The sequence below is a fragment of the Lepidochelys olivacea genome (assembly GCF_965140295.1).
Source record: "Lepidochelys olivacea isolate rLepOli2 genome assembly, chromosome: 18".
Classification (NCBI taxonomy): domain Eukaryota; kingdom Metazoa; phylum Chordata; order Testudines; family Cheloniidae; genus Lepidochelys; species Lepidochelys olivacea.
Window position 1 is genome coordinate 13,300,321 of NC_140428.1, and position 24,839 is coordinate 13,325,159.

At 47.1% G+C, this 24,839-nt stretch overlaps 1 protein-coding gene across 1 annotated transcript; it reads left to right on the forward strand.

Moving 5' to 3' along the window:
• The first annotated feature begins 6,978 nt into the window (after positions 1 to 6,978).
• NECAP2 (NECAP endocytosis associated 2) lies at positions 6,979 to 23,770 on the forward strand. The gene is made up of 8 exons (XM_084651552.1): positions 6,979 to 7,119; positions 10,689 to 10,789; positions 12,180 to 12,284; positions 14,517 to 14,598; positions 17,088 to 17,196; positions 18,087 to 18,264; positions 20,907 to 20,991; positions 22,222 to 23,770. Exons 1-8 carry the CDS (start codon positions 7,028 to 7,030, stop codon positions 22,268 to 22,270), a joined length of 801 nt encoding a protein of 266 aa, XP_084507678.1. The 5' UTR covers positions 6,979 to 7,027; the 3' UTR covers positions 22,271 to 23,770.
• Positions 23,771 to 24,839: the final 1,069 nt, after the last annotated feature.

The window sequence follows — 24,839 nt, forward strand, 5'->3', positions numbered from 1 at the left end:
GGGACATAATTGCTACCCCTCATCTGATACGCTGAAGTCGCGGTAACCCATGTTCTGTTCGCAGTCCAACTATTGATCTGGGGTCCAGGGGCAAGAGAAGTGCAGCAAGTAGGATATTTTATTTCCTGTTGTGAGAACTCTCAGTGGAAGCTTTAGAACAGGATTTCATGGGGCTCTCAGGAGTTCAGACTTGCCTTTCCTGCTGCAAACCTACTGTTCTTGCAGCTGTCTATGAAGCCAAGGTGCCAGCCAGTGGCCTTCTGCATTGATCTTAGTTACAGGAACAGTAAATAGCTCATGAATAGACTACAGCTACGCTATCTTATGCGACCTTGTATGTGGGCATCTCAAAGTACTTGAGACGTAACAGCAGGACATGGAATACTGTGTATTACAGTAATGCCTAGATGCAGAATGTAGGGGGGCAAATGTTCTGGAGTTGGGCAATGGGGTTACTGCGAAGTAGAGGGGAAATGGCTCTATCGTGGGATAAGGACAAACCATGCAGCTCAGGATGGCACAGGAGACATCCAAGAAATAATACACAACCGCGTTCATAGCCATTCATGTGAAGAACTATCAATGTTCATCCATTATAAAGCTGGGAAATTCTCAGACAAAACTTTAACCTAATAAGATGCTTCCCTGCACCTCCCACCAATGCAAATCACATGCAGCTAGGAAAGAAGCAGTTGAGTCATTCAACATCACCCCGCATAAGCTCTAGTCAGTTCCCCTTTGCAATCTCAGCTCCAGCTCCTTTCCACAATCCACATCCCATGTAGCTTTACCTTCATCCTGAACAACCACCAGCCAGCCTTAAGTCTGACCTTAAATATTAAGGTCCCATATAAGGCTTCTTCTGATGCATGGATGAGGTGATCATAGCACAGTAACGCATGTTCTGTCATGTCCTATTTATTAAACATTCATCCAAGCAAACCTACCAGTTATCCCTGCTGGTCCCTTTGCCAGTTTAATTACTGGGCTTGCTTCTAGCATCACCACCTTCTGATCTGCATGGTCCTTGGAATTGTTCACCATTGCTCATGATCTCCTCCCTTCCTTGATGACTCAGCGCTCGCAGGGACTTGGGAATGCTTTGATGGAGCCTTGGCAGCTTCCATTAGCTCACCACCTCTGCTTGCAACGGGGAGCTGGCTCCCTGCTCTGGGAATGTTTCACAGAGGGACTGAGTTCAGGGGAAAACTTGGATGACACAGCAACAACCCAAAAAAGAAAGTCCCTTGGAACTAGCTAGGCTGATCTCAAAGCCTGGGGAGGGCTGGTATACGGTGGTGGGGTGCCTGGCAAACTACATTGACCCCCTTGACTCCGCAGTGCAAGGATTCCTTGATGCTCTAATGGATTGAACTGCTGTTGGAGTAAATTAAGACCCTGATCCTCGTCCCAGGGAAATCAGTGTTAAAACTCCCACCGACTTCAACCTGAGTGGTTGTGAGGCCAGATCCTCGGAGCTGATGAACACTCGGCTCCTACTGATATCAACAGGAGTTGAGGGATTCAGCACCTTTCACTGCCTGGCCCTACAAATCACATCTCCTGTGGAGAGTGTATTAACAACTGATGATTGGGATGCACCTGAAAAAGAGAATTACTAATATTGGGCCTGCTCCCACTAAGGTCAGTGGAAGTTTGTTTTAAATGTTTTGTTTATTGCTTTAAAAAAAATCAGAAACAACAGAATAGTTTCCCCCAATATGGCCATCAACAACCAAAAGGGAAACTACACTACAAAATGTAGCCATTACAATGCCAGACAAGCAGGACCCAGGCATGGCGCTGCTGATAAAATACTTACTGTCTTAGGGACTTATCTGGCTCCCATTGCCACAGTACCTGAGCTCCTCACAAGCTTTAATGTATTTGCCCTGTGAGGCAGGGTAGGGCTATTAGACCCATTTACAGATCGGAACTGAGGCCCAGAGTGGGAAGTGCCTTGCCCAAGGTCATGCAGGAAGACTGTGGTGGAACAAGAAATTGAACATGGGTCTTCTAAGTGAGCACCCTAATACCTATGCCATCTTTCCTCTGCTTTAAGCACACCTGAACTGAAGGTGGGAGCTGGTGGCTGTTCACTTCTAGGTCACTGGTTCCAATCCAGCCAAGGGCCGTTTAGAGGTGGAGGGGGAAAATAGGGAACGAGAAGTAGACAGTGGGAGATGGAACCTCTTGGCAACTCCAGCTACTTCCTTTAGCTTTTCTTGAGCCCAAATGTACAATGTGTTTTCAAAACAATGAAGGGCCGTTCCACCACCACCCTGCCGACACAGGCTCACGTGAGATAAATGGGTAGTCTTTAGCAGGTTCTATGGGCTCAACTAACACCCAAAGTAAATTATACATCCATGGCTACCATTTCCCTCCACCACGTCTCCAGCAAATATAGCGTAAAGTTTTAAGGCCCTTTATTTGGACAACAGCTGAAGGCAACAACCAGAGAGAATATAGAGACAACCCTTTTGTAAAATGGACACATTTATTTGTGTGAAGGGAGGCAAGGAAAAGAAGAAAGTGTCTACATAATTTGTACAGCAAGAAGTGTGTCCAAAATGAATGGTGGGCACAAACCTTAATGCCAGGCCTAACTGCTTGATCTGTGTCATTGCATCCATCCTAGGTATTTGTGATGGAATGCACCCCTCTGTTCACACCCTGCACCTTACTGTAACAATCTTTGTACAAAATATGCCTTATGAGGTATCATCTGAAAACTAATAACTCACTGGTCAATAATATGATGAAAAGTGTGTAATACAGTTATGGACTTGAGCTGAAATCATGGCTGAGGTGCGTCTGCTAGACAATTCTGGGGAGGGAGTGAACCTGTTTCTTAAAGACAAAGGACAAGCTGATGCATCTAGCCAAGTGGTCATCAAAACTGATGGACATACCAGTCAAGTGGCCAATTCTTTGGCAAAGAGTGAGGGCAGGAACAAACAGATCAGCATCTTAGCAAACAATAGCATGGACCCTCTTTCACCACCAAATTGCTTGTCTCCATCGACACAAGAGGAATGAACTTTATCTAGGCACAGCCCTCAGGAAAATGCATTTCAAAGGGTGACTGAACTATAAAAGGGACAGACAAAAACATCCCAAGTTCTCTCTCCCTATCCATCTCTCGTTCTTTCACCTAGGACCTCAAAAGAAACAAGCCCATTTGACTTTGGGAGAGATCCTGACCTGAAATTTAGTCAGCCCTGTTGCTGGGAGCATGTGGTGAGAATTTTATCTTGACCCAAGTCTAGCTCGTTATGTTTTAGTCCTAGGAAGGATTTTATCTTTATTTCTCTTGTAACCATTTCTGACTTTAATGCCTTATGTTTGTAATGACTTAACATCTCCCTCTTTGCAGTTAAATAAACCTGTTTTATTCTTTAATTAAGAACAGACCAGTGTTGTCTTTAAACTGAACTATGTGGGTAACTCCATTTTTGGTAGCAAACTGTTTTATATTGATCCCCTTAGAGGGCAACAGACCTAATATATCTGGACTGTCCACGAGAAGGCTGGACAGTGCAGAACACACATTTTTGGGGGAAATCCAGAAGTGGGAATGTGTTGGAGTCACCCTGCAAGTGGTAACCAAGGCTTGATGGAAGCCAGAGTGTGACTGATGTGTGACTTGTGAGCTGCAGCTATATACAGACACTCAGGGTGTGACCTGCAGGCTGTTTGACTGAGTTGCCCAGGTAGGAGCTACAGCAGCAAAGCATAGTGAGGGACCCACGTTTGCAGGGCAGGGGCGACACAGCCTCTCACTGGTCTGGATTGCATGCCAGAATGTCACAGTGTTTCTAAGGTGTGAGCTGTAGCTCACGAAAGCTTATGCTCAAATAAATTGGTTAGTCTCTAAGGTGCCACAGGTATTCCTTTTCTTTTTTCTAAGGTGTACGTTATCTTGGTATCAGGTAGGAGATGCAGCTACTGATGGGAAAGATAGTCCAGTGGCTCAGTCCTTTGTTCAAGTTCCTGGTCTGCCACAGACTTCCTAGGTGACCTTGAGCAAGTTATGTAGTCTCTCTCTGCCTTGGTTTACCATCAGTACAACAGGAAAGATAGCTCTGAAATGCCTCACACACGGGGGAGTGGGGGGAAAGAGAGGAAAAATAAACTAAAGATAGTGAGATGCTCAGATACTACAGTGATGGGAAGCCATGCACGTGCCACAGATAGAGATTTATATCTGCAGACATGAACAACACGAGCATATTTTTGAGGGTACAAATTGATCCTGCAAAAAAGTGTCTAAGCTACTGAAACTCAGTGTGGTATTTATTGGATCTTAAAACAAATGACTCTGTACAACAATGGGAAGAATTTAGAAAGGGGAAATTGCAGCTTTTACCCTGGTCTAGCCCGTGTTTGCTTTATGTCTCCTTTAACTGTGAACACTTAAGAGCATGGAACGCTCTGTGTCTTTGGCTGGCACCCAGCATGATGTGGGCACTGTCACAATCAGTGCTGGTCTTTGCGCTATTTCAGGCTGTGGTGGCACTGGATGGTATGAACTTTCCTGGAGACTCCTTCCTGGAAAAGAGAACAGTTATTCCAAGACTCTGGTAGAAAACTATCACCTATGCCACTGAGCTCTTGCATCATCTGATGACTGATGGGCAACAGCAACGCTTCTAGCCTGCCATGGCCCTTCACATCAGCATGTCCTGGCCCTGAAGGGCCAGGATGAACTCCTCACAGAGCTCCTGGAATGTGGGTTTTCTCATGCAGAAGTTCTGAGCCCATTGCTGGTCATCTCAGATCTGCTCAGTGATGGTTTCCCACCACTCAGTGCTTGTGGTCATGGTCCAGAACTGCTGGTTAGCATAAGATGTATCAGCCATTACAAGCAGCATCAGCTGTCTCCACCTCTCCGTTTCTGCATGTGCTGATCTACTTTCCCTTCTCATAGAATCACAGAACTGGAAGGGACCTCAAGAGGTCATCTAGTCCAGTCCCCTGCACTCAAGGCAGAACTAAGTATTATCTAGACCATCCGTGACAGGTGTTTGTCCAACCTTCTCTTAAAAATCCCCAATGATGGAGATTCCACAACCTCCCTAGGCAATTTATTCCAGTACTTAACCACTCTGACAGTTAGGAAGTTTTTCTTAATGTCCAACCTAAACCACCTTTGCTGCAATTTAAGCCCATTGCTTCTTGTCCTATCCTCAGAGGTTAAGAAGAACAATTTTTCTCCCTCCTCCTTGTACCAGCCTTTAATTTACTTTAAAACTGTTATCATGTCCCCTCTCAGCCTTCTCTTCTCCAGACTAAATAAACCCAATGTTTTCAATCTTCCCTCATAGGTCATATTTTCTAGACCTTTCATAATTTTTGTTGCTCTTCTCTGGACTTTCTCCAATTTGTCCACATCCTTCCTGAAATGTGGCACCCAGAATTGGACACAATACTCCACTTGAGGCCATATAAATGCAGAGTAGAGTGGAAGAATGACTTCTCATGTCTTACAGTATTCCTGCTAATACATCCTAGAATTATGTTTGCTTTTTTTGCACCCATGTTACACTGTTGACTCATATTTAGCTTGTGATCCACTATGACCCCCAGATCTCTTTCTGCAGTACTCCTTCCTAGGCAGTCATTTCCCATTTTGTGTGCGTGATTGTTCCTTCCTAAGTGGAGTACTTTGCATATTGAATTTCGTCCTGTTTACTTCAGACCATTTCTCCAGTTTGTCCAGATCATTTTGAATTTTAATCCTATCCTCCAAAGCACTTGCAACTCCTCTCAGCTTGGTATTGTCCACAAACTTTATAAGTGTACTGTCTATGCCATTACCTAAATCATTCATGAAGATACTGAACAGAACCTAACCCAGGACCAGTCCCCGTAGGACTTGACTCGATATGCACTTCCAGCTTGACTGTGAAGCACTGATAACTACTCTCTGGGAACGGTTTTCCAACCAGTTATGTACCCACCTTATAGTAGCTCCATCTGTATTTCCATAGTTTGTTTATGAGAAGGTCATGCGACACAGTATCAAAAGTCTTACTAAAGTCCAGATATACCACATCTACCGCTTCCCCCCATCCACAAGGTTTGTTACCCTGTCAAAGAAAGCTATTAGGTTGCTTTGACACAGTTTGTTCTTGACAAATCCATGCTGTTATTTATCACCTTATTATCATCTATGCGTCTCCAAACTGATTGCTTAATTATGTGCTACACTATCTGTCCGGGTACCGAAGTGAAGCTGACTGGTCTGTAATTCCCCGGCACCAAGCTGCGGCTGAAATGTTCTCCACCATGTCTCACGCCCTGCACCTGCCTCCCGTTCCCCAGTGGGAGCAGCACGGGTGCCCGCGTGTGGCGCAAGCCACTGTTCAGGGGAGGATCCAGGCCTTGCCCCCCACACACCACGAAGGCCACAGCTGCCAATCGGGGGGTGCCGGGCTGGAACTGGTTCACTTCGACCACCGCCCCTGCGGCCACACGGGACAGACAAGTTCTCCCACCATTCACTGGGAAAGAGCTGACTGAGCACCACGGGATACGCGCCCAGGGCCCCCAGGCCTCCCCCCATCACTGTGCGCCGCCCTCTCTGGAACCGCCCAAGTCTATGGGCCAAGGCCTGGCAGCACCCCCAGAGCTTCAGACCTCCAAGGGGGCGGGGCTTAGGGAGGGAGACACTCTAGCTTCAATCCGTCCGCCACAGGAGGAGGGGGAGGAGAAGAAACCTTTTTTCTGGATAGGCTACACTAGCCTGCAGCTTCTGCCATAGAGTCCAAGTGGGAAGAGCCCCGCCCCCTGCGGGACGGTCTAGCCTGCAGCCTCTGCCATAGAGTCTATAGGGGGAAGAGCTCCCGTGAGGCGCTCTAGCCTGCAGGTTCTGCCATAGAGCCCAAGGGGGAAGAGCCCCTCCCCCTGCGGGACACTCTAGCCTGCAGCCTCTGCCATAGAGTTCCCGCGCGCGCGCCCCCTCCCCCCGGGTGGGCGGGGCAGCGAAGGCCCCGGATGTCCGGGTCCCTTCCCGCCGAAGATGGCGGACAGCGATTACGAGTCGGTGCTGTGCGTGAAGCCGGAGGTGCACGTGTACCGGGTACCGCCGCGGGCCTCCAACCGCGGGTACAGGTGAGACGGGCCCCGGCCCGAGCCACTCCCCCCCCGGCCGGCCCGGCGCCTCTGGGCTCCCACCGGGGGCGACTGTCTGGGCCCCAGGCCGCGGTGGCAGCGGCGCGGGCGGGGCCGGGGATCCACGGAGCCTCGCGCGCCCGTGGGGCTCCAGCGCCGCCTCCGGGCAGCCCTGGGCTGGGCCTGACCCCCCCCCCTCCCCGGGGACTCTCTGTGGGGCCTGGCTGGCGCCTCCCCCCAGCCCCGTTTCCAGCCGCCCGCTCTCCGTGATCAGTGTCTGAGCCTGCCCCGTTTCTCCTGCCCCCCCCCGGCCCCCCGCATTTCTCTCCCTGCTCGCGTCCGAAGTGTGGGGCTGCTGTTACAGCCGCACCTCGCGGCCTCCGTCGCGCTAGGCGCCGCCCGTAGCGGGACGGTCTCTGCCCCAGAGGGCTGGCGGTGTGAGTCGACAAAGGGGAGAGTGAAAACTGAGGCTCGAGGAGGGGAATGGCCGCCGCCCCCCCGCCCCGCCCCATCTTCACACCGGAGATGTGCGTTACACTGGCTCCCACGTAACGCCCCTGAACCTGGTGCTGTGACCAAGGGAGAAAGCTTGTGGCCTACCTTTCCTGGGAAAGCAGAGGCAGAGCTGAGCCCTGTGGTCGCTGAGACCCTGGCTGAGTGTGGGGGGATACAGGGAGGAGGGAGGGGTAATAGCCAAACACGTTTGCCCTGGACTTGTCCAAGATTAGCCAGCAGGGCAGTGGCAGAATCAGGGGTACAAGCTGGATCTTGCTAGTCCTAGCCTAGTGGTTTATCCATTAGACACGCTGCCGCTCAGTTAGGCATTGAGTATTAAAGTCATTCTACAAATTAACTTAATTTTTCTAGGGATCTCCTTTTCCTCCATGTTGTAGGCTACATTTTCGCCATTAGTGTGGTGGTACTGCAGTGTTCTGCATCAGACACCTACAGCCATCGTTACCCAAGACCGCATCTTAGCATTTTTTAATATGATTTTTTTTTAAATAGGTAATGAGGTAGGGAGAAAATAGTAGATTCAAAGAGGAAACATGGAGAGTGCGGAAACCATAAGTTAATACGACTGACTGTCACACTATGTAGAACTGCATTTGAAATACAGATCAAAGAAAAGTGAAGTGAAAACTTGTTGCATTATAGCAGTGGCTCTCAACCTTTCCAGCCGACTGTACCCTTTTCTGGAGTCTGATTTGTCTTGTGTATCCCCAAGTTTCACCTCACTTAAAAATGATGTGCTTACAAAATCAGATGTAAAAATACGAAGTGTCATAGCACACTATGACTGAACAATTGCTGACTTTCTCATTTTTTACCATATAATTATCAAATAAATCAATTACGGTATAAATATTGTTTTTACAGTTCAGTGTATCCTGTATAGAGCAGTATAACCAAGTCATTGTCTATATGAAAATTTAGTTAGTATTGACTTCGCTAGAGCTTTTTATGTAGCCGGTTGTAAAACTAGACAAATGGCTAGAGGAATTGATGTACCCCTTGGAAGAACTCTATGTACCCCTGGTTGAGAACCACTGCATTATAAGATGTTGACCCCTCGGCCTGTTTCCTTGCAGCCTTTCTGGGATTCTTGGGACTGACTTGCTTTATAGAAGGTTATCACGTTCTCAGCTTGTGGCATGAGCGGTCTTTTAATCCAATGGTTAGAGATGGAAAAAGAGATAGTAATGAGTTCCTTAAAGTGATCATTTTAGATCCAGTCTCAACTTGGTTTATAGAATGCAACAGCAATTGCAAACCACAAAAATGAATTAAAAAACGTATGGGCTCTTTCGCTCTATTGTAGTATGTCAGTGTACTGTGTTTAACAGGGCACAACAATGGCACTTAAAATAGCATCAAACTGGCTGTGTTCACTCCCTGTATCAGGGATTCACCTACCACATGTGGTGGTCATGTAAAACCTGCATTGGGGTCATGAGATGTATTTCAGTAGCATCTTTTATACAATGCAACAATCTCAAACCTCCTTAGGGGCAAGCCTCACAACACTCCTGTGAAAAATGATCCCCATTTACAGATGGGGAAGTTGAGGTACAGCAAAGAAGGGAAATGCACCAACTTTCACAGTGTGTCAGGTAAAAAGCCAAGAGAAGAGCTCGAATCCTGCCTGCCAATCTTGGCTCTAACTGCAAAACAGAGCTTCCTTCCCCAAAACAGTCTCCTGATGTGCAGCTGCTTCTTTCAAAGGACTAAAAAGAAAAGGAGGACTTGTGGCACCTTAGAGACAAACAAATTTATTTGAGCATAAGCTTTCGTGAGCTACAGCTCGCTTCATCGGATGCATGCAGTGGAAAGTACAGTGGGGAGATTTCAAAGGACTGTGTTTTCAATTGTGTTAACACCTGCTTTGGAGGACAGGCCTGCAATTCTTTGCCATGGCACGCTGAGGGAACTGTCTGAGCTGAGGACGGCGGCATTAGGTGGCGATGAATACCGCCTCTGTCTTCCGAAGCAAAAATCGGTTCAAATGGGATTTCAGCTGATAGAGAGAGAATTGGGTGGAAAATCCAAGGAGGGAGGTTAAGCAAGCAGAAAGATCTTTCCAAAACAAACCTACATATTAACCTGTGCCTGGCCTGGATTATGTAATGTAATTTGCTTGAGTCATAGTTATATCCTGCTCCTCAGCTCTACTTCCCATTTGTTTGTCTCATTCGCCTGTTATGTCCTGCTATAACCATGTCACTGATCCTCCAAGCTGCTCCATTTAGGCAAAGCCCCATGGTCTTCTGGACTGGTGAAGGGGCCTGCCTAGGCAGAGCAGCTTGCAAGATCAGGGCCTTATATTATAAGCTTTTTTGGGCAGGGTCTTTTCTCTTCTTGTAGGTCTGTAGAGTACCTACTGCTCTAGGGCAGAGACTTTTTTTATTCTGTGTGTGTACAGCACCTAGCACAAGGGAACAGTGATCCCTGATTTAGGCTACTACGCAGTAGTACAGTACAATTAATAATAGCATAGTCAATTTCTTTATGGTGCCCTAGACACTACTGCAATACAAAGAGGGAAAATAGAGGGACTTTTGAAGCCTAAGATTTGAGTTTCAGAGTAACAGCCGTGTTAGTCTGTATTACCAGCAGGAGAGTGAGTTTGTGTGTGTGGTTTTTGGAGGGGGGTGAGGGAGTGAGAGAACCTAGATTTATGCAGGAAATGGCCCACCTTGATTATCATACACATTGTGAAGAGAGTGGTCACTTTGGATGGGCTATTACCAGCAGGAGAGTGAGTTTGTGGGGGGGGCGGCGGAGGGTGAGAAAACCTGGATTTGTGCTGGAAATGACCCAACTTGATGATCACTTTAGATAAGCTATTACCAGCAGGACAGTGGGGTGGGAGGAGGTATTGTTTCATGGTCTCTGTGTGTATATAATGTCTTCTGCAGTTTCCACGGTATGCATCTGATGAAGTGAGCTGTAGCTCACGAAAGCTCATGCTCAAATAAATTGGTTAGTCTCTAAGGTGCCACAAGTACTCCTTTTCTTTTTAAGATTTGAGTGGCTTTTCTGATGTTAACAGTAGTTTTCTTCCACAGAGCTGCAGAGTGGCAGCTGGATCAGCCCTCATGGAGTGGCAGGCTACGGATAACATCCAAGGGGAAGATGGCCTTCATTAAACTGGAGGATAAGAATTCAGGTAAAGAGAAAGCCATACAGCATTCATGTGCTTTAGACTTAGGGTTTCTCCCCTCCGTTTCCTTCAGGAAAGGGCTCCCACCTCAGGCAGGCCTGTCCAGCCTTGTTAGCTATTGTCAGGAATGATCTTAAAGAGAAATGCTCAGTGCTGGAACCTGAAAGATCCCGGATGTATAGTCATGTTCATTTGAAACTGTGTACTGGGGTGTTTTTACAAGCGGGAGTGGTGCTAAAGCCAAAGAGGCTGCCTGCTCAGTAGGCTTCTTCCTTTCTCTGTACTGTAATTCTTTGGAGAGGGTTGCCACTTGCCATGCGCTTTGCTGTGGGCTTTTATGCTCCTTAATCTTGTGCAGTGCTTGGATGCCCCGACAATAGGTGCCTTGGAGAAAAACTCACTTCAGTAACAGGATTGGAGCTGCCATCTTCCCCATGTGGCAGAGTGACTTCATGTGAGTGCTGAAAAGTGCCTTGGAAGCTAACCAAGAGGCTGGTGAGAAGGAAGCCATACAAGTATCTGCGGTGTGAAATGAGCCAGGTCTGTGCTCTTGATAAAAAGCTGCAGGTCAACAACTGGGAAAACCCGTCTGGCTCCAGCCTGTGAAATCCACAGAAAAGCACTTTCCATCTATAGCCCATGCCCAATAATTCTCTTCCTCCTTCCCAGAGGGAGGCTGCTAGCCCTTCCAGGGTAGTGGATGTTACAGCAGAACTTTAGATGTAGCTACGGTGGCTTACGAGGTGGTGCTTTTGTGTTCATAAGCAGATGTACAGACAACTGCATGAGTGGTGCATTCTGGGAAACACTTCTGCTAGACTGGGGTGTTCATTATAATTCTCCCATCTCCCCATGCAGGGACCTTCATCACTGCAGTTCTCACTCTGGGTGATGGGAACTCCATGTGGCTGCCTCTAGAGCCCCATTATTCTCCCCACGCCAAGCTCAGGTCAGAAAGAGGTTGGTCACTGAAGAGAAACAGAGTTCTCTCTCTCCCCTCCCCACCCCCGATTGCCTGGGCTCTCTGTGACTGCAGTGTCCTTGGCCCCTCTTTCTCCCAGGCTTTCTTGTGTGGCAGTGCCTTGCTCTTACGTTCCTTGGGATCAGCCGAGTAGCCCAGTAAGTGCATTCGTTCTGGGTCGGTAGCTGTGCTAGAAGAGACTTATTATCTAAGGCTGGAAGAGTTAAGGGGTCTCAGTCTAGGAAATGTGGTCGAATTGTTAGAACCCAGAATGAGAATCCCTTAGATCCTGGGGCTAAAACCTATCCTCCAGGAGAACTGTCACGCTTAATTCATTGTGCGTAAAGTGCTGTTTTTGTATGTATTGTATCCCAATGAAGAATAGGAGAACACTGAGTTATTGAACTATTGTGTGTTTCCTACTCTTGTTTCTAGGAGAACTTTTTGCCCAGGCACCTGTGGACCAGTTTCCTAGCATCGCTGTAGAGGGTGTGACAGATTCCAGCAGATATTTTGTCATCCGGGTTGAAGATGAAAGTGGTATGGGCGGTGTTCAGATAGATCACTTTTCTTCTGCATACTGAGGCATACAAGTCTTGGGGAATAAGTTTCTTTAGCAGGTTTCCATTATTATTATTCTGATGATACAGGTTCTTGATTTGAAAGGGATAAATGTACATTACATCTAAAGTCCAGCCTAGAAGTGTAGGGCAATTGATTGCAAAGGAGATAGGTAATGGGATCAGGAGCCTTTCAGTCCAGATCCATCTTGAAGTCAATAATGATCAGAAATTGTTACCGCCAGACTATGGTTCAGCCTCCTGCATGAAACGAATTCTTTGTTACACTAGAGCTGATGGGAAAAACTTTCCCAGGACTGTGTTATGTCAGAAATTGCAGTTCCATCAAAATTGGAACACTTTGCGAAATCATGTCAATTTTTCCAAAATTTAGTTTTGGAGAAAAAACAAAATAAAAGTTCTGACTGTGTCAAAATGTCTCATTTCCACATTCAATTTTTTGTTAGAAATTACTTTTCATTTGGAATTTTTTAAAATTTTGTATTCTGTGTAATCTATAATACAAATCTAAATTGAAATAGTTTTGATCAATCCAAAACAATTTTTTCTCAGAACTTTCCTTTTCAAAGAATTTATGAATTTTGGGGTTTTGTTCCAATTCAAAACAAAGCCAGATTTCAAAATGCTTTGTGAAATGGGATTTCCATCCTCCACACAATTCTAGTCTACACACTGAATCAGTTTAAAAAAAAACAATTTTCTTAAACTGTGCAAGCACCTGTGTGGATACATTTATATTCGTTTAAAACTGGTTATGTCCATTTAGCTTATTCCTGTAAATTTACCAATAGAAGCTAAACTGATATAAGACCAATGTAAGAGAGTTCACACTCAGTTATGCTGGTTTAATGAAATCTGTTTAAAATTGCACCTTTAACTAAATTGGGACAACTTTGTGTGTGGACCAGGCAGTAGTCCAGTTTCTAGTAGGAAGTGACACCACGGTACAAAAAGCATTCTTGATTGGCAGTCTCAGCAGAGAGGCCAAGGCTAAAATAGGCTACAGGTCATGGGTGAGAAACAAGTGGGAGAATATAGGGGAACATGTACTGGTGCTGGCTATACTTGTCATTTCTGTGGATAAACAAAATCTGTCTCCAGTGCTGTCAACTTAACAACTTTCACCAGTATTAAATCCACTTCATTTGTTTTAAATGAGTTTCACGGAACCATCTCAAGGCTGGAAGATTCCAGGCCTAGATTTTTTTTATAACCTGAATAAAGGCTGGCTGTGGTGCAGGGTGGAGAGCTGGCTATTGCAGTGGGAGGAGAGCCTGCTTTCTCTTAAGTGTGCGAGTGAGAGAGAATATAGGGGAAAAGGGTGTCAAACAGGGGAAGGTTCTGAAAGGTAAATTTCAACTGCTGAACAATATTCTCAGGGCTGAGGGGATAGGCTTCACTTTAACCGTAAAGGAACCAAATTCTGATCCATACCTATTGGAGAGATTGTTCAAACCTGGAGTTAGGGTAAATGCCGCAGGGGCTGAGCAGCTCTTAAATGGGGCCACAAACTGCAGGTGGCTGTGGGTGCCACAGGGCACCCAAAGAAAATCAGAGGCCCTAGTAAATGCCTTATTTGTATTGCCAAAGCACCTAGAAACACTAGTTATAGACCACGGCCCCCATTGTGTGAGGGGCTGTACAAACACAAAACACATCCAATGGCAAAGGCCAGGGAGGATGCTGAGGTGCAGCTAGATGTCACTGAACAGTATCTTCTTCTGGTGGAGAGTGTTCATGTCAGATATCTAATACTGCCTCCACTTCCTTTCTCCAACCTCCTTAACCCTTGGAGGTTGGAGAAAGGAAAGGAAGGGGAAAGCTAGCCTTTAGCCCACGTGATCTTGGGACACTCCTGACACTGGAAAGGTCCATCCTGAAAGCCAGCTTTTGCATCTTCATTTAATGTAAATTGGAAATGTTGGTTAGCGTTGTTGGGTAGATGGGCCCTTTGATCCAACTACCCTGTAGAGGAGAAACAAACACCCCCAGCTGGTAGGCTGAGCAAAGGCAGAGGCTGGGATAAGAAATAGAATTCAGCTATTAAATATGCTTTCCTGAGTCCTAAGAGAATGGCAGGGCTATGAAATGTGTGAAAGCACAATGCAGGGAGAGCGAGTGTCTCCTTTTCACTTGTGGAGGGTTGTTAATTTGTTGTTGAATCCAGCATTCGCTCTCCGTTGTTTCCCAGGGCGCCGTGCATTTATTGGAGTTGGATTTGTAGACCGAGGGGATGCTTTTGACTTCAATGTAGCCATTCAAGACCACTTTAAGTGAGTTTTCTTCTCTTCCTTTGCTCTCTGGGCTGGGTTGTTTTTGTGGCATTCGCACAGTTTGGTAGGTGTTTGCCAAAATTGCTGCAGTTGGAAGCTGTTAGCTCTTGACTCACTAGGGAGGGGAAACATGGTCAGGGGAGTGTTTCAGGGCAGACAGGTCCTGTTTGTACAGAAAACAAATGTGGAACATTTTTGTCTTGCCAAAATTTCCCAAGCCCCCCACAGAGGGAGTAAGACTTATCTCTGCTGGGCCCTCACATGCCAGTCCACACGGGTTCCTCCCTGGCTGCTGTTTCCCCTTTATCTCCTTCCTCCAAGCCGCTGGTTGCCATTTTTGTTCTCGTCCCATGGCCAGACCGGGTGAGCGACCACCTCTGAGAGGCGTGGCTGTGGTTCTAACCGCTAGCAGAAAGCGAGGCTGTGCACTAGCCCAGGGAGGTTATTTGCTGCTTCCCACACTGTGGGCCTGTCGGGATGAGCAGAGCAGTGAGACAGTGACTGAGCAACTGTTCCTTGCTGGCATCGCACATGCTGGGCTGCTGTCACTGTGAATAGCAGGAGTAGCTTTGTCTGCGCTGCTTCACTGCAGTTACTACAGCTGGCTGGTCCTCAGGAGACACATGCATATTGAAAGAGTCACTACTGCACCCAGGCAGGCTTTAAAAATAAACTTGGTACATTTCCTTAAAACAGCCTGCTGGTTTTTGCACACTTTCTTTACTGCCCGCTACCAGGGGTATCCACTGAGCTGCTTTCAGAAATCCACGCAAGTCAGATTTGTTTAAAGGGACAACTCAAAATGGCCCCATCACGCTGTCTGGAGTGGTTCATGGCTGAGAGTGCCAACCTCAGGGCAGACTGTCAATACACAAGGCAGAGACCCCAAGCTGGTGGTATGTTCTGTCATTAGATTTCACCAAGCCAGTAACAAATGTGAACTCCTAACGCACAATAACAGTCTTCCCATGGAGTCACAGACAGTCCCCTTGGGCATTCCAGTCTATCTTGCCACCCAGGCAAGCTGGACTTAGTGATAGCTGATTGCCATACACCGAAGCTCACAAAAGATTCAGGTTGCTTCCAGTGCCAAGAGACAAGTCACTTACCCCAGGTCAGTTTGTACCTGAGATCTCTCACCCAAACCAACACCTGTAGCCAATCTTATAGTAAGCTAAGGATTTATTAACTAGGAAAAAGAAATGAGTTATGTACAAGATATTTTACACAAAGGAGTTAGTCTATGGTTCCGAAAGGTGACAGAGTTGTAATAATCTATTAGCACTGAATGTCTTTTAGGGCTCACCCAGGTTGATCCTGGGAATCTCTGCGTCTGGTTCCTAGCTCCAGCCCTGTGAGAGTCAGAATATTTTCTTGTGTCCCTGTTTTATCCCCTTCTTCCAACTTTCAAGCTGATGGGCTGGGTTTCTTGCAAGTAGCATCTTCATGGGCGTGAGAGGGGCCATTTACCGAGTCTTTGTATCATGATGTTCCACAGTGGCCCATTTAGTTTTGATAGCCCTTCTTGATGGGCGGTGGACCATTCCTCTGGGTTGGGTTCAGAGCAGTCATTTTTAGTTATAAAGCAAAACATACATAATCTTCTTATTGCATGGGATATAGACATGGCAAGTTAAATTAATGCATGCAGCAACTCACAAGCATTCCATAGAGACTAAACACATTCTTACAAGTCTAACACCTATCTTGAACAATATTAACATACAGGTGAGCTGGTCTGGTTTCCAGCTATGACCTACAGTTTTGGCAAGAGCTGACAGCTGGTTTGCCTGCATCACAGCCCCAACAGAGAATTTGTTATAAAACCTGGTGATTTAGCTGAAAAATACACAAGTAGGTTGGTTTTGAGCAAATAAGTTTTCCACTGTAGAGTGTGCTTTCCAACCAATGCGGTGTTAACAGCAGAGCTGACTGAATAATTGAATTTTTTTTTTCTTTGGTGACCAAACCAGGGGGTTGGAGTGAAGTTAATTTCAAACCGAAAATGATTTTTTGTGGTTTCTCACTGAAACAGAAAACTGGAGAAAGTTTCGGTCAAGCAGAAACAATCCTGTTCGAATGTCTATTCACAGCAACAATTTTGAAACCACCTGTTCTGATTTTTTTCAAAACAAACTGTTCTGACGTTTGTTGGCAGAAACTCTTTGCTGAATTTGATGAGGAGCTCTGGTGCCCCCAAAATGCGTTATTTGGCAAATAGTAAAAATTTTGCCCAGCTCTAATTGACGGCCCAAAAGTGAAACTGGCTTCATTGATTTTAACTGTCAGGGCCCAGAGACATGCAAAAAAACCCAAATTGGATTTTTAAAATTCGTTGTTAAGACTGTGCTGGTAATGAAAGAAACGCAACTTGTTTCCAATGTGGATTTTAAATGGCCTACATTCCTTGTACCAGCACTGCACTTAGCCATGAGCAGCTCTCATATGTGCTCTGTCCTCATTTTACACCTTTCTTTTTCCCCGTACAGATGGGTTAAACAGCAGAGCGAGCTTGCAAAACAAGCCCAGAACCCAGATCAGGGACCCAAACTAGACCTGGGCTTCAAGGAGGGACAGACCATCAAACTGAACATTGCGGTGAGATGCTTTTCTTGGTTAGTCTGCTGCTTCCACCAAGTAAAACTTCCCCAGCACACTCCGTAGAGGCGCTCCCAGCGCTCCTCTTGCCACATGTAGTTTGACTGTAGAGTCTATTGTTTGAGACACATGGAAGCTCACCTTTACAGGTGCGTAAGGCTGACTTACCGGGTACCAGCCCTCTAAGAATGATCAGCCTGGCTCTGCCAAAGCCAGATAGTTATTGGTTGCAATAGTGATGAGGTCTTAGCAGTGTGGTGGGGCTTTGCTACAATTCCAATAACCCTGTCCCCGGTCACACCAACATGTTAGATGGGTTGAAAAAAGGAGCCATGTGGGGAATATTTCAGACCATCTCCCTGTTCTCTTTTGCTAAATTCAGTTTTTGTAATTGGCAAAATACGACCTGCTTTAGCTAGTGGAAGTAGCCAAAGCCTGCCACGCTCCCTCCCCACTCTCTGGCTGGGCTGCAGTGGGGAAGCCCTGGAAATCCCTTGCAGGAGGAATGGTTGTGTAATGCATCTGTCGGGGGGGGGGGGGGTTGTGTCCCCCTCTGCCCGATCCACAGGGGATGGGAGTCTGTGACCCCTCCCAACTACAGAACTGGGCTCTAGCTCAAGCTGTATATAGTCATGCATTTGGCACTGGAGGTCGCTGGTTCAGTCCCTGGTGAAGGCCAAGATGGCAGTGGAACTTCAAAGGGAAGCAGCCTCTCTTGCCCTGCCCCCAGACTCTCTGCTGTGCTCAGCCGCATAAAAGAATCAGCAGACATAAGAGGCTTCCCATGTGCAATAACCACTGGAGACAATTGTGCCAAAGCATTGACTGATGTTCGCAACAGCTGCATTTAAGCTGATGTTACGAGTTGTGTCTTTTTCATTTCCCTTTAGAACATGAAGAAAAAAGAAGGAGCAGCAGGGAACAGCAAACTGCGCCCAGCAGGGCCTGGGGGCCTCAGCCTGCTCCCACCCCCTCCTGCAGGGAGATCTCCTGCTCTGATCCCTCCTCCAGGGGAGCAGCTTCCATCATGCCCTGCGGACTCCCAGCCAACAAGCACTGCTAACATAGGTCTGTGTTCATGGGCAAGCTTAATTTTCTTTAGGTCTATTTATACCTGCCAGTGCCCATTGCCATGGTATCTGGGAGCTTCTGTAGGCATTTCTATGGCACTTCTCAGCACGGTGTGAGACATATCAAAATTACCTCTAGGAAAGACAGATCTTTTCCTTTTAAGGCAGTTCCCTTTCCTTGGTGGGCTGATTCCTTCTGATTTGGATATTGTTTCTACACTGTTTAGGAAGATGCTTGTTTAGCTATTGGGGAGGGATAGCTCTGTGGTTTGAGCATCGGCCTGCTAAACCCAGGGTTGTGAGTTCAATCCTTGAGGGGGCCATTTAGGGATCTGGGGCAAAAATTGGGGATTGGTCCTGCTTTGAGCAGGGGGTTGGACTAGATGACCTCCTGAGGTCCCTTCGAACCCTGAGATTCTATGATTTTAGACAGGTGCCTTGTGGTGTGCTGTGAACGTGGCAAGATTCAGGATCAGGCTGGCAAGTTTGTTCCATGATTGTAAAACTCACTGGATCCTACAGCTTTCCCCAGCCTCACAGGATTCAACCCGGCCTCTGTCAGCTGCAGCATCCCAACTGAGTGTAGCACGTGGTGGGGAACATAGGGAGAAGACTGCCCCTCGGGTAATTCAGCCCTGAGCCATCCAGGGCTTTGAAGATGAGAAGAAAGGTCTTGAACTAATCCTAGAATTCAACCCACAGCCAATGCAAGGGGCTGGTGTGGTGTGTTCACAAGTTTGTGATTCTGTTTAAATGGTGAGCTACTCACCTGCTGCAGCATCCAGATACCTCCCTGCACCAACCCCACGTCATGTGCATTGCAGTAGTATAGTGCTGATGTGACAAATGCCTTGATCGCTTTAGTGTTGTAAGGAGCAGGGGGCTGAAAACCCTTTTGAGGAATCTTTAGTGGGGCTCAGCAGCACCTGAGAAGCTGGTCAGATGTGCAGCTAGATCTAAGCAGGCTCGAGAGGCTGCTTGAAGGGAGCTGACATGGCTAACTAGATCAGGTAGTAGATCTGATACGATCAGACTAGTTGAATCGTCATCACCCAGCAATCACACTGGTTAACTGTGGAATGGAAACCACATAGACTAGTCAGGCCCAGTCCCATCATGGCGGAAGTTAACATAAAACTTCCTCTTTCCCTCAGACGTTGCAGCCTTCATTTAGCACAGTGACAAAAGGGAGGCTAAAGCATCAGCATAGGAGCTAACAGAGGTTTCTATACTCGCCAGTCATAGTATAACAATGTGTGGCATTATCATGTGGTTTCTGATTGTTACCACCTCCTCCTGGCTTGCATCTGCATGGATTATAAACATCACTTCCCTCGGGAACTCCCGCACATACCTTGAGATGGCAGGTGTCTCTGGTCTCCTAAGAGACCACCTGTTTATGCCCACATGGTACCTTCTGCCGTCCAGCTAAGGAACCAGTTAAATCTTACTTCCAAGGGAATTGTTCAGGTAGGATCAATATGGTCACTTGGGTTTATGCAGCTGTGTTTCCAGAGCAGGCGTGTGAGACAAAGTTCAAGGAAGCTGAGCAACATGTGAATTTCACTTCCCCTGTATCTTCTGTGGAGCACTAAATCTGTGCTGGACCCTGGGATTATTTTTGTGCCTGTGCCAAGACCTTGTGATCACTTTTTTTAACGGTAGAAAACCTTTTATTAATAATCCCTAGCTCCTAACTGGTGCTTTTTTATCAGTAGATCTTTGTGAAGCACTTTGAGATCAGTATCATCCCCACTTTACAGAAGGGGAAACTGAGGCACAGAGCGGTAACTTGCCCAAGGTCTCCCAGCAGGCTAGTAGCAGAAATGGGAGTAGAACCCAGGTGTCTGTCTGGGTGCTCAGAATTCTGGTTCGTTCTGGCAGCACTTTGAGTCTGTGATTGTAAGAATTCAGCCTGGCAGATGCATTGTGTGAGGTCTCAGAGTAGCAGCCGTGTTAGTCTGTATTCGCAAAAAGAAAAGGAGGACTTGTGGCACCTTAGAGACTAACCAATTTATCTGAGCATAAGCTTTCGTGGGCTACAGCTCACTTCATCAGATGCATCCGATGAAGTGAGCTGTAGCTCACGAAAGCTTATGCTCAAATAAATTGGTTAGTCTCTAAGGTGCCACAAGTCCTCCTTTTCTTTTTGTGTGAGGTCTGTGAGGCTAGGAATGTCTATTATATCTCTAGACAGAGGCAAAAATTGTGGCCTCCTCTCCCTCATCGGTACCATTTGTAGAGTCACTTTTCAGCATGGAATCATGCTGTAAATATAACCTGTCATGTTATGTTTGGCTTTGTCTAATGCCATCAGTCTCCACCTTCCAAGGCCACCAGTGCTGCTGCTTGGTCTGCTGTAGAGATCTCAAAGAAGCAGCTCAAGGCATTCCTCTCTCAAGCCAGAAGCTGACCCGTTCAACTAATTGGCTTAAAAAACAATTTAGCTAAGCCCGTGAGAAGAGCTAGGTGGACATGGCTAGCCAGGTTTCCATCTGGCTTGTATTAGTTTTATTGGTAAAGATGTGGTGCCTTCCTGGGGCCATAAGGAACTCGGGTTGGTGGGAAATAACTGATGGGGGGTGAAATCTGATCTTTCTTTTTTCTTTTCCTTCCTTTGAATTTCCTGGTTTCCGGCAGATGCTGCTTGGTCTTGGCCACAGCCCGGTGGTACCGCCACAGCCTCCAGCGCCGATATCTGGGGAGAGTTTGCCAAAGCGTCAGGGTGAGGCCATTCCTGCTGTTCAGTGTGGTGTGTAGCTGAGTGAGCAGGGGTGGCTTTCTGGGTGGGAACAGTTACGTTGGGTTGGCAGCCCTGGAGAGCAAATCCCCGTCACCACTGGACAGTTCAGCTCAGCCAGTGGCAACGCAGGCATCCTCCAGGGTGCTCCCAATGCACGCCTCCCCTGAACTAGAAGAGCACCGTTCTCTGGGCGAGAAGGGATAGCTGTCCTTGACTCCTCTGTTTAAATTGCCAGCCAGGTGAGGGGTGAGTTAACGTGGACGTTCATCCATTAGAAAGAGGACTGAGTGCGACAGTATTTGTTGGCGCTCTGTATTGTCCCCTAACATCCCTGTTGTCTGTGACTGCAGCCTGTTTACTATGGGATAACTATCCCACACAGCCATCCTGCTGGGAGAATGGGGGGAGACAGGGCACTGTAGGTCTACTACAAGGTAAGCTAGGTGAGGTCAACACTGGATGTGGGGTACAGTGCCGACCTTGCCTAGCTACCTCCGGGAAGCACAAAAAGTGCCTTGTCTCCATAATTACCGCATCTTTCTCTCACTGTAGAGCCCCCCTTCAAAGCAGTGAGGATAAAGCCCGAGTGTGAACTAAGGGTCTGTCATCACTGCAATTAGCCTGGCTGACTGGCAGCTGGGTTAGCAGAGCCTGGGTGTGAGCAGCCCGTCGAGTTACTGTGTCCTCACTGGTATTGTGCTCCCCTGTGTGTGTTGCTAAGACTTCTGGGGGAACATTCCATCATTTTTTGCTGAGCTTCTCTAGGATTCTTTCTCAGTGAATTGTGGGCAAATTTGTCTGTCCTTGTGGGCACCCAGGAGAATCATGGGAAGGCACTGGAGGACTATCCGCCTGATTTTGCCTGCATCCTTACTGTAAAGTGGGAGGGTTCCCAGCCCAAGAGAAAGCAGCACCCAAGCTCTAACTCTCTCCCGCAGCCAGGCCAGCCCGCCCAGGTTTAAAGCCCCAACAAACTTGGGTGAGAGGGTTTTGTGGGTGGGTGGGAGGCCGATAGGGGCAGCTCCTTAGGAAGAATCCAAGTTAACTCTGCATTGAAGACAGACTCTATGAGGGGTTTTGATCTCTGCAATATATGGCAGCTTGGCCAACACTCACAGTCCGGGTCGGCGCGACCAGCCCTTCAAGAGGCAACCTGCAGCCTTAGCCCAAACCACCTTCAGCATCTCAAAGCACGGTTTTGTTTTCTTCCAGGTCTGCATCTACCCAAAATCAGCAGAGCCCGGGCTGGGTTCAGTTCTAAACCAGACACCCTGTCTGCTTTCCTGTGTGGATGCTGGGGAAGGAACCTCTTCACTTCACTGTGGACCAAAGCCTGGGGGAAGCCCCCCTACATGCGGAGCTAACAGGCCATTTCAAGAGATCCCAGTCCGTGACTGGTTGTAGCCTTTTGTAGCTTTCTTGGGCATTACAAGAAAGGGGCGAGAGCTATGCAAAAACCAAAAAGTGCCCTGTGACTGCAGTGTGGAAATAAGTTCCCCAGTGCTGGGGAGAGTGATGCCTTAAACTCTGAACTCTCAACAGATACCAGCAGCCCCAGCAGCTGGGGCTCTTAATTCTGCTCTGAGATCACAGCAAACTGTAGAGGACTATAAACCTGGAGGGGGGGGGAACGATTGTTCCCCTCCCCCACCTTCTCCAAACCAGCACACTGTGGTGTTTACATATTTCCAACAAGGATGCTTTGCGTATCGCTTCTTCCTCCCTCTCCTTATTTGCAGCCTGTTGACTAATGTAACTGAGGATAGCCAAAGACAGTAACTTGACCTGGTACCCTTCGACAAACAGATGCTTTATTAAAGAGCTTGTGGTGAGGGGGGAGTGAAGAGCAGTATTCGAAGACTCCAATTTGGATTAAATCTTGTTAGCATTTGCTGTCTGATGTGCTAATGGGCTATGCAATAGATGTGGAATGACACCTGCAATGCAAGCATGTGCGGCAAGGGATCGGCAGGGTTAACAACTGGCTACCCCTTCCACGGCAGCTGAGTGCTGCCATGAGATGCCTCAGCTGTATGCCGGGGCACTTCTCACCTTGAATAGTTTGTTGTTGGGGTGGTGGCAGAAGAAATACTCCCCATCTGGCAGTAGGAAGGACAGTGGGATTGATATAGAAACAGCATGACCTTTTAATGCTGCCAAGAACTGTTTTAGTGTCATCCTTGCCAAGACTTTTCTACAGCAAATTGGTGCATGTCTTCTGAAGTGCTGCCTTGTCACTGAGACGTGCCTTTTTGAAAGGTGCTAACAAATGGCCTGAGAGCTTCTGAGCACTTAGATTAACTACAATAGGTAACTGATGGGGAAAAGCTGTTAATTGGACTACTCTGGTTAATTAGCTGTAACTGAGCAAAACTCTGAAATTCCTTAAGTTTTCCTGGTTTGATATTAAGTCTCTGACATAGTTAGATGCAATGAAGGACAGAGCTATGGTTGCCTTTTTTATGGAGCTGGGCTTAAGATTTCTCTTTTTAAAAAAAAATATTTTCTTATCTATTTATTTCGAGGTGAAGGCCTTTACCAGTATGAAGTCCTGCTATTTTTTTAAGTGTTCCAACTTTGTCTGTCTGTCTTTTTTTTTTTAATTTCAAACTGGATGATGAGGATTTGATTTTCTGGTATTTAAAAAAAAAAAATCCCAAGAATGTGCTTAATTTTGCCTCTTTGAGCCACTGGAAGAGCACGTAGGAAAAACAGGTGGGAAATGTAACATTAAATTAACAATAAAATGTTTTGAGGGTAAGTATGATTCCTGTTTGTTTTTCAGAGTTATCCGACATGAATTAGACAGGCTCTGCTGTGATTGTAGGGAATTATTCCCTGATTTATCTTCTTTCTTCTTCCTGATATAGAGAGGGGCGCAGCTGGGTACCAGAAGTATATGCACTGAAATACCAAGGCAGCTGCCAATGGTCTGAGGGCATGTGGGGAAGGCACAGTAGAAATGTGCTGAATAACAATGACCTTAACATCTAGCACAACCACACAGGACCCAAGTGGAATGAAGGGTACGAATAACCTGACAAGGTGATGGGGTCTGTTGAACAGTTGGCGTTATGGCTGGCAAGGTGGTCTCCTGTGGTGGTGAGAAGAATGAATTAGGTGGAATGTTCAGAGTGTAGCGTTCATGAGGCAGCACATGACCACCAGTAGCGTTGATCTGGCATATACCCTACCCTGCTTCCATTGTCTTCAAGTATCAAACCCCCTCACCCCCCCAAGAGTGAGGGCAGTGCCATCTGTCTCTTGCCAAGGAGCTGAGAGCAGAAGTGAGAATCCTGCACAGATGGGAACTTCGGGGAAAAATGTGTCATTTGGCTGGCTGGCGCCTCCTGCTGGGGAGAGATCAGAGCCTCCTCAGGGCCTGAGCTGAAGCCGGTGGAAACTCTTCCTTTGTGTTCAGTGGGCTTTGAAAGAACTAGTGTGAGAGGAACACTGGTCTGGACTGATTGGACAAGCAAATCCTCTGCCCCATCTGCTAATGCTGAGCAAGGGAGAGGGGTTGGGAGAATCCTGGAGCCCTGGGATATCCTGCTGGATTATTTAGAGACCCGTGAGTCCTGCTGGATTATTTAGAGACCAGTGAGTCTCAGACCACATGCAGTGTCTCTAGGCTTGACCCTCTTTTGCACCAGAAGTGAAAGCAATTTTTTACTTAGTGCCCAAAACTGCTGAGGTCTCCGCAGTACAAATAGACACGGTCTCTGCCCTGAAGACCTTACAGTCCAAGGCCTTGATCCTGGAGACTCTTACCTGTGAACTGTGAGTGGGCCAGGTGACAGGGTAATCTGCCCTTTAAGGGCAGTACTTCC